At 38.2% G+C, this 9,043-nt stretch overlaps 1 protein-coding gene across 2 annotated transcripts; it reads left to right on the top strand.

Annotated features, from left to right (window-relative positions):
* Positions 1-3,145: 3,145 nt before the first annotated feature.
* Positions 3,146-8,170, top strand: LOC130717848 (ubiquitin-like modifier-activating enzyme 5). 2 transcript variants are annotated; one of them, XM_057568234.1, is made up of 15 exons: positions 3,146-3,366; positions 3,459-3,527; positions 3,637-3,750; positions 4,620-4,748; positions 5,032-5,100; positions 5,206-5,358; positions 5,456-5,492; positions 5,966-6,048; positions 6,325-6,399; positions 6,684-6,758; positions 6,942-7,028; positions 7,128-7,243; positions 7,375-7,421; positions 7,826-7,971; positions 8,073-8,170. In XM_057568234.1, the coding sequence occupies exons 1-14, from the start codon at positions 3,280-3,282 to the stop codon at positions 7,963-7,965; spliced, it is 1,281 nt and encodes a 426-aa protein (XP_057424217.1). In that variant the 5' UTR covers positions 3,146-3,279; the 3' UTR covers positions 7,966-7,971; positions 8,073-8,170. The 2 variants fall into 2 exon arrangements, with proteins under 2 accessions (XP_057424217.1, XP_057424211.1); XM_057568228.1 differs by having other exon boundaries at positions 3,147-3,366; positions 7,826-8,170.
* The last annotated feature ends 873 nt before the right edge of the window (positions 8,171-9,043 follow it).

Raw genomic sequence — 9,043 nt, 5'->3', positions numbered from 1 at the left:
ACCCGAGGGAAATCGAGGTAGAGAATGGGGTTTTCGATTCAACCATGGTTCTTCTGTGTAGTGCTCACAATCACAAGCGGGAATAAAGTCTAGTTCACTTCTACGCAAACCCAGACCCAATCTCTGTCTCATACTCAGATCTAACCAGTGCTAAAGAGGTGGGGTTAAAGGTGTTGGGGCTGGAGAGTGATCTCGATTCATGCTTTTTCTGGTTTGGTGGAGGGGAAAGGATAATGTTTTGGTGGAGAAGGATCTCAATTCATGTGTTTTGCTGGTTTGTTGAAGGGGAAAGGCTAATGTTTTGGTGGCTTGTTGTTGATGATGAGTTTGCTCTTATTTTTTCTGGAAAATAATTGAAGAAGATGAAGAACATCATAAATTTTATGGGTTTTTCATTTTTCTATTTTTTATTAATTTTTTTTCTTCAGAAAACTGTTAAATATTTGACAGAAAACGTTAGTTTTTCGACAGCATAGGGATGAAGGACCAAAAGTGCTGTCGTTTGACAAAGTGAGGGACGTTTTTTGCTATTTTCTTACTTTAGGGACGATAATCGCACAAAAGGCAAATGTGAGGGACCAAAAGTGAAATTAAGCCATTTAAATAAAACTAACTTTGTTATTTGACGACATGAGAGATAGTAAGCGATGTCGATGACTATTAGTTCTTGTGTTTTGTATTGTAATTTTTAGCAATGATGATTATTGTACATACAGAGGTTACCGACCGCCAATCTACATCAGTATAATGTGGCATTTTTACGCTCACTAACATTAAAAATCATCTATTATGCGTTGGAACTCCTCTGCTAGGGTTCCTAGGCCAGGTTCTTCGAGGGCGGCGGCGGCAAATCGGAAAGGCTTGACGGCGGCTCACGGCGAGGGCAACGTGGACGGAGAGGTTGAAGGAGGAGAGCTAGACGGTGAAGCTGATGGTGGAGCGGACAGAAGGCACGGTAGAGGGAGGAAGTGCTTCTCGGTCTTCATCGATGGGATTGGGGAGAAAATCGGCTATCTCCAGCTCCGCGATATCTGTTCGAAGTTCGGTGAAGTTGTCAATCTCTTCGTTCAGCGACAAAGAAAGGTGGGGAGGGTTTTTCGCTTTGGTTTTGTTCGGTATGGGATTCGAGAGCAGGCGTTGAAGGCGATTCAGGGGCTTGATGGGTATAAATTGGGCAATGTTCCTCTTTCGGTTTCCATGGCCAGGTTTCCTCGGGCAGTTGTTTCTGGTTCGTGCGTTTCTGGAGGGGGGTTTCAAATGATTTCTGAACAGGGGAAGCAGCCCCCTTCTGCGGTGCTTCAAGGTAAGACAGGTAACTCTCTTCCTTCCCTATTTTCCTAGCGTGATGTTGTCCTGGGGCGTAGGAAGGCTTGCTGCCTGTCTTCTTTTTCTGAGGATGAGGAGAGGATGCTTGATGGCTATGGAGGCTTGGGTGCTGAGGTTTACAGAGTTCCAGATCAGTTTCTCTTTCCTGAGATTTTGGGTTCAGGGTTTGGCTTGAGCGGTGATGTATGTGGTCCTAAAGGGGGAGATGTTGGTGGGCAAGATGGTATGGTTCTGGCTTCGGTTAGGAAGGGGAGCTGGTACAGAGGTGGTTTAATTGCAGCTTTGCAGGGGATTTGGGAGAATGGTCTTTTTTCTCTTCTTCTCCCTGGTCCTTCGGATGGAAGATGGAGCAGAATCTTTCAAGTTTGTAATGGGCCTCACTCCTACTTGCTTGCTGCTCCCTCTCTTCTGTCGGCGAGTGTGGGTTCAAGGACTTTGTCAGAACCTGATCTTTCGCTTCAGACGCTGTCTTTGTCGGTGCCACCTCTCCCCCCGGTTTTGGTTGCTGGGGGAGCAGAGGACGTTGATTCTGCGTTTGAGGAGGGGCTTGCTGTGGTGGTTCCTGATCTTCGATCACGCCGGCGCGGGCGTCCTAAAAAGGATCCCCCTGCTTGCCGGAGGAACTGTGCTCGGCCCTCGGCGTGTGAGGAGGGTCGGGGTGATCTTGAGGTAGCTCTCTCTTCTTCTCCCTTGTCGTTGTCGGGTGCGGATCATGGTAGTGGTGGGCGTTACTTCACGCGGTCGAAAAAGACGTGGCTTGTTGGAAAAGTCTTGGGGTTAGAGTTTGAGGGAAGCGATTTTGAAGCTATTCGAGGGTTGGAGAAGGTTTATGAAGAACACTTCAAAACTTGATTTTTTGTTTGTGTCTCTCGGGTGTTGTTGGTTAGTCCTAGGGTGTCCTTGCTTTTGTCTTGGATGGGGGTTTTTCGGCTTTTTGGGGTTTTTGTATGCTTGTCGGGGTGCCTCGCTTTTTATTGGGCTTTTCCTTGCTCCATAAGGGTTTGTCCTTATGGGTGTTTTTTGTGGATAATAATATACAATCCTTTATTTTTCAAAAAAAAAAAATAATGTGGCATTTTTTCCCGTCATAATCTGCATAGCATCTAAAATAAGAAGAAGAAAAAAAACATTTTCTGGCGGTTTGGAAGTGCTACACAAGCCACCAAAAAATTGATGTTTTGTGGATGTTTTAAATCCTTACTAAGCATTTTTTGTCACTCTATGCGTTTAGTGACGGTTAAACACCCTTGCTAAACATGTAGGTATTTTGGATGGCAAAATTATTGGGGTTTACGTATTAGGGCTGAATTTTTAGTGTTTTCCTTATGTGTTAGCTAGTATTTGTTTTTAAGAAAAATAGTAGGGCTCGTAGAGTCGTAGAGACACATTCAAACAGGTGTCAATGCCATATTGGGGGATCTAGGTCGGGAGGTTTGTCTCCTCTATTATTTATGTGAAGGCTGATAGAGACTCACTTCAACAACATGCTGAAGCGCCATGAGATCTTCCTAAGTAAGAATGTCTGCCAACTTCAAATTTTTGTTTGCAGGTGCTTCAAATACACACTCTTGGGTGGAGAGGCTTAAATCTAGGTAGACAGCTAGGTGTGGCAACCCATTTTTTTTTTCTTCTCTCTTAGTTATTTTTGTAATATTATTAACAAGTCTTACATTTTTGTATCCATTTTTTTTTGTAAGTTGTAACACATTACTCCACACTTTTTTCTTGGATAAGATCAAATCAGAATGAGCCTGGCCCATTCAAACATAACCCGACCCGGGATTTGGAACGAGCAGAGAACCAAAACAAACCGGTGTACCAGTGGTTTCAGTAGCCGTAAACCAAACTGAAGGAAGCGGATCTACCACCACCAAAGCCACTGAACGTTACCTTCAATTTCACATTTCACCAAATTCCAATTTCGTTTGAGATCCCAAACAATCACACAGAGAGATGGAGATCGAGCTCGATCAATTGCTCGCCGATCTTCAATCTCTCGATCATTCCGATCCATCCTCTCTCCGCGCTTCGCTCGATCAGGTACTCAATTCCTCAAATCAATGCTGTTATCGTGCATCAATCATCATCTTCATACTCTGCATTGACTTGATCTCAATTTTGTTGGTTTGAAGATTCAATCGCGCGTTGAGAATCTCGCTAATGTGGCTAGGTCTGGACCTGTTCGACGCCCCAAAGTTGAGGTAGTTGCATGCTTGTGGTGGTGGTGGAGCATTCATCTGTTCAATTCAATGCATTTCTGTTTTGAATTTTTTACTGAATTGTTCTGCTCTACTGTGTTGTTATTGCCAGGATATGAGTTCTGAGGTGGTGGATAGCAATCCGTACAGTCGGCTCATGGCGCTTCAGAGAATGGGTATTGTGGAGAACTATGAACGGATACGGGATTTCTCCATTGCCATAGTTGTCTGTACTCTGTATTAATCTCTTCTTGCCTGTTTATTGCTGCTTTATAATGAAATTTTGTTATATATGACATGCTTGTAAACTACTCACCTAAGAAGCTTAGATACGGCACAGTATAGATATGAGTATGTTGCAAATTTTTGAAACAATAGGATATGTCAAATTATAGGAGAAATTTTAGAGCAATTAGGTTTGGCAATTATTTACTTGAGACGTTTGACGAGAGAGATGGAATCACTATCAAGCTCTGTCTGGATTTATACTCCTTAAGACCTTAATCGTCTTCATGGCCACTCCAACCTAAATTTAGTGTTTAGGGTAAGGAGTGCAATACTAAAACAACAACAACAACTACAACAACAAAAGCCTTATCCCACTAAGTGAGGTCGGCTATATGGATCACACTACTCCATTGAGCTCGATCAAAAAATAAATATGAGGGATATTATTGATCATGAGATCATCTTTAACAATATCTTCCCGTGTTCTTTTTGGTCTCCCTCTATCCATCTTCACAGGACTAAAAACTATGTTATCAACCCTTCTCACTGGTGCCTCCATAGGTATTCTTTGTACATGTCCATACCGCCTTAACTGGTTTTTCGTAAGCTTCTCCACGATAGGCGCCACTCCAATAATTTTTTTAACGGATCACGATGCCAGATGAGTGCAGTGCTAAAACTATTAAGATAATTTGTGCGAATTGTTTCTTTGGCCTTTATGTAGTAGTTTATAAAAGACCTAGGATACCTCATTGTCTTTTCGGTCATGAACATAGAAAATGGAGAATTCTTTTTCAAAAAATAATATCCATGTTATTATTTGGAATTGTCTGTACTGCATTTTGATTATTTTTTACATAATCACAGGGAGTAGGTGGTGTGGGAAGCGTTGCAGCTGAGATGCTAACTAGATGTGGTATAGGTCGACTTTTGTTGTATGATTATGACAAAGTGGAGCTTGCAAATATGAATAGACTCTTCTTTCGTCCAGATCAGGCAAGTCCCCAATCTCCATTTTCTTGTATTTAGAGTTTAATATGTTTATTATTATCATTTCTAAACTATATGCTATTCAAATATAAGGGGTAGTCCTATGTATATATTTTAACAGGAATTTTCTCTTTGTAGTTTCTAGAATCTAGAGAAAATTGCTATTTAAAAATTTGATGATGGCCGCTAATTGTTGGACTTATTGCAGACTGTATCATATAATTTACTTACAAAACTTCCAGAAGTTCTCTTCATCCATGCCATGAACTAATGTGTTTTGGCTTTCTAGGTTGGCATGACTAAGACAGATGCAGCTGTACAAACTCTTTCAGATATAAACCCTGACGTGGTGCTTGAGGTAAGTGTTTTTTAAGTTTGCATCCTCTGTGGCTCATTCCATGTATCATGTTATAAAGATGAATCTAGCCCTTTTCCCTTTCTAATATATTTTATTTTCGTTTAGAGCTATACATTGAATATCACAACAGTTGATGGCTTTGAAACCTTTGTGTCATCTTTGAATAATAAGTCATTTTGCCCCAGTAAAGAAGGTACTGGTGTGGATCTTGTCTTAAGCTGTGTGGATAATTATGAAGCAAGAATGGCCGTTAACCAGGTATTTTTAATTTAGCAAAATTTAAATTGTCAAATTCTCTTCATTTTAATGCAGCTCAGGGGTTCTTGTGTGTAACTGACATCTATACACACTGCAGGCTTGTAATGAACTGAGCCAGACATGGTTGGAATCAGGTTAGCATTCTTATCTTGAGGGTGATAAAAATCTTAAAATTTTATATCTGAAGAAAAGATAAAATGTTCAGAATCAGCTCTTAACCATCTTTGTTGATGTACTATGTAAAATAGTAATATGAAAAAAATTGTGAATCTATGTCACTCAGAAAACTAGAATAGACACGCTTTTGTAAGGCATTCCAAAATGTAAATAAAGCTGTCCTTGACATATGTGTTTTGCCACTACGAAAGTATTCAGACCTTGACAAGTCGATGCAACTGTGTAAATTTGGTTGGCATTTTTTTAAAATCATAATTGACCATTCAATACAATCTTTTGATTCATTATTTATCAAATACAAAGTGAATCCTAGGTGTTTATTTCGCTCGCATGATGCATTGGCCAATTCAATCGATGTAGTAATTTTACATGTTTAGATGCATGAACAATATACTTTGTGTGGAAACTCATACAAATAAGATTTTAATAGGTGTTTCTGAGGATGCTGTTTCTGGTCATATTCAATTACTTATTCCTGGTGAAACTGCGTGTTTTGCATGTGCACCTCCTTTGGTAAGTATGTTCTTTATTTGAAATTGCGTATTATTCTCATGGGAAAATAGATTGCCTCAAAGGATTGAATTTAATTAACCTGGTGATAAGTTGTCAAAGTCCAGATTTTTGTCCATATGTGGACTATATTATTGTCATATTTTAGTAGAAGACTATGTAAGTATAACTGTATTTGTTGATAGATACTACTACACCCAACTTACAGAAAATAGGTAACTGTTATGCAGTATGTACAAACATGTGAAGCATACAATACAATTATCTTTTTCCTCTTAGGTTGTAGCTTCTGGTATAGATGAACGTACACTCAAGCGTGAAGGGGTCTGTGCTGCATCTTTACCAACCACCATGGTAAATTATAATACTTCATCTCTTTCATTGGCTGCTTTTCTTCATTATAGTGAAAATTTAAATATTCGGATGCTTTTCATCTTATTATACTCTAATCTGGTGGCTTATACTCATAGGAAGACAGTTAGACAGAACTATTTCCTTTTAATTATACACTTATATGATGTTTTCTATTATTTAAGTGGCTTAACTATTATCTCTTTATTGTTGAGACTTGAGACTGAGTAGAATGCTTTCTATTCGTTCATTTTTTTTTGATCTAGAAATATTTGTTTGGCTTCCAGGGGGTTGTTGCTGGGCTTCTAGTTCAAAACACGCTAAAATTCTTGTTAGGTTTTGGTCAAGTCTCTCCTTATTTGGTAAGTACTGCACCTGTTATCTTTTTCTTTAGGTTGCTGTAAATGATTCCCATTTTTGTTTGAAAATTAAGAAATTTATTCTTCCAAGATGAATATCATGAGGCCACTGTACAGAACAGTCTGTCATTCTTAGGAATGTGCTGGCCTTATGCTGAAATCCCTGTTTTTGTTTCTTTTATGTAGGGATATAACTCCCTTAAGGATTTTTTCCCCACTATGCAAATGAAGCCAAACCCTCAATGTTCAAATGCAGCTTGCTTAAAGAGACAGGTAGAGATTTTTTAGTCAAGCCCTTGTTACACAAATTTGATTTTATGAATAAAGCCATGTACCATTCTGTCTGATTATTGAACTTTAAATGTTATGCAGGAAGAGTACATTCTTGCAGAGCCAGCAAGAGATGCTGCTGCAAAAGCAAAATTGGAGGCTGAACCACAATCAGTTGAGGAAGGTCCCCTTCATGAGGATAATGAGTGGAATATAAGGTGCATAATGACCTTTTATAGATGCACTTGAATATAACCATTAATGGGGTGACCATGTAATGTCAAAGAGTTCTATTTCCTTTCAATGTTAGACTTCACATTAACTGGTGATGTCTTTACTAAACTTTCAGTGTCGTTGATGACAATGAGCCGGAAGGTGTTGATACCAAAAGCTCAGGTATGTACTTAATAATGTTATTGTGTTTCTTATTTATAAGTTCAATGAGTTTGTCTTGTTGTACAAGTGAACTGAAGTACTGAATATCTGAAATGGTTTATGGATTCGTGAGTATAAGGCTTCTGAATGCTGATTTTGGTTTCCCAGTATGTTTCGAGCGGTTGGCAAAGGATTTTTTTGTCCATCTCCTTTTATCTTGCTTCTCGCACCTTTATTGCATAAGCAAAAGTTACTATCCGCTATTCATGTTTCTGGTTCATGTGTCTGTCATGAATCTGCTTTATTTTTAATGATAATATTGGTTGGAAAAACTTTTGCCTTTCTTGTTGAAAGGTTCTAGATTTATTTTATTCTATTTTTCATTTTCAATTAGTATTTAAAACCTCATCTCAAATTCTACACAGATGTCCTACCTGAAGGTCTCACTCGTGAATTTCCTAGTGCGGATGAGTCTCCGAGCCTGGATACTTCTGAAGCTCCTGTAACTGATGATGATGACCTTGATGCTCTGCAAAAGCAACTTGAAGCCCTTAATTCTGCATAGTGTCAAGTATAGTTTTTTCAAATTACTTACTAAAAATCCCTTTTGAGTTTAAACTGTTCAGGCAAACCCGTTTACTTTAACCTGGATTCCTCTGTTTTACTTGACAGTTTTGCTGATTGAGTGTAGATTGTTGCTTTGAGTTATACACATTGTATCATTCAGAATGATGTTCATATATATATCCCAGCTGGATTTGTACTTTTAAGGACAGGTGTTGCTCAATTCACATGTTAAAATTGTTTTGGCATGGGCTTTTTTTTCTCCACCGAATCTTGTTGAATATCATTTCTGCATCTTTGATGTTTTGACGTTGAGGATTACAATTTACACAGAACATAATCTTGCTGTTTGTGACGTATTTAATTTAATTATAGATATTGAAATTTTAGCAGCACTCTCTTTGACACTCATTTTCAAACACACTCTTTAGCTTAAATTTTTTGATCCATTAAATCATATTTGGTTAGAGTCTTTTAAATTCCAACCAATAAGAGTGTCTTGCAAAGAGTGCTATTGTGTTGCTAGCATTACTATTCGATACAAATTTATGCATCTAAAATGTTTCAAAAATAAATGTTATTATTATACAATAACTAATATAAATTGATTTGTGAAAATTTTGTTTCTACCCTCCGATTCTTCTTATACATTATATTAAGGTCTTACATTGTGATTTGTCTTTATTAGTGTTCATTCATTTGAGTCGCCAATGAAAATATAAGTTGTTATTTATTTTTTAGATAACTAAAATATCATTATTAAGAAAGAAAAATATATATCAGAAGTTGAAAAGAAAGATAATGAATGGTTAAACTTAAACACCTCACCAAAGTAAGGAACTGAATTAAAACAGGGTACGGATCCTCTCCCGTGCCCCTCGAGCCAGTTTTCGAGCCAATTTTCAGTCACATGTTACATCTCATTCCAATTTGTTCTTGAGGAGTACGATCTTTAACATGTTTTGATTGAGACGTTCTAAAAGAATGTTGTTTTGAGGTGAATCTCTATTATAATGTTGCATGTGATGTGTTCCAACCATAAGAATTGATTTATAAGTTTCTCACAGAGAGATGTACAT

Source organism: Lotus japonicus, chromosome 1 (assembly GCF_012489685.1).
Source record: "Lotus japonicus ecotype B-129 chromosome 1, LjGifu_v1.2".
In the NCBI taxonomy this organism is placed as follows: domain Eukaryota; kingdom Viridiplantae; phylum Streptophyta; class Magnoliopsida; order Fabales; family Fabaceae; genus Lotus; species Lotus japonicus.
Note: the sequence above shows the minus strand (reverse complement) of the source record. Positions and strands in the feature narration are given on the sequence as shown.

Coding starts and splice junctions, on each gene's coding strand:
- LOC130717848 (XM_057568234.1), top strand. CDS start 3,280: ATGGAGATCGAGCTCGATCAATTGCTCGCCGATCTTCAATCTCTCGAT. Junction 5,101..5,205: donor ACCCTGACGTGGTGCTTGAG/GTAAGTGTTTTT, acceptor ATTTTCGTTTAG/AGCTATACATTGAATATCAC. Junction 5,359..5,455: donor CAAGAATGGCCGTTAACCAG/GTATTTTTAATT, acceptor TACACACTGCAG/GCTTGTAATGAACTGAGCCA.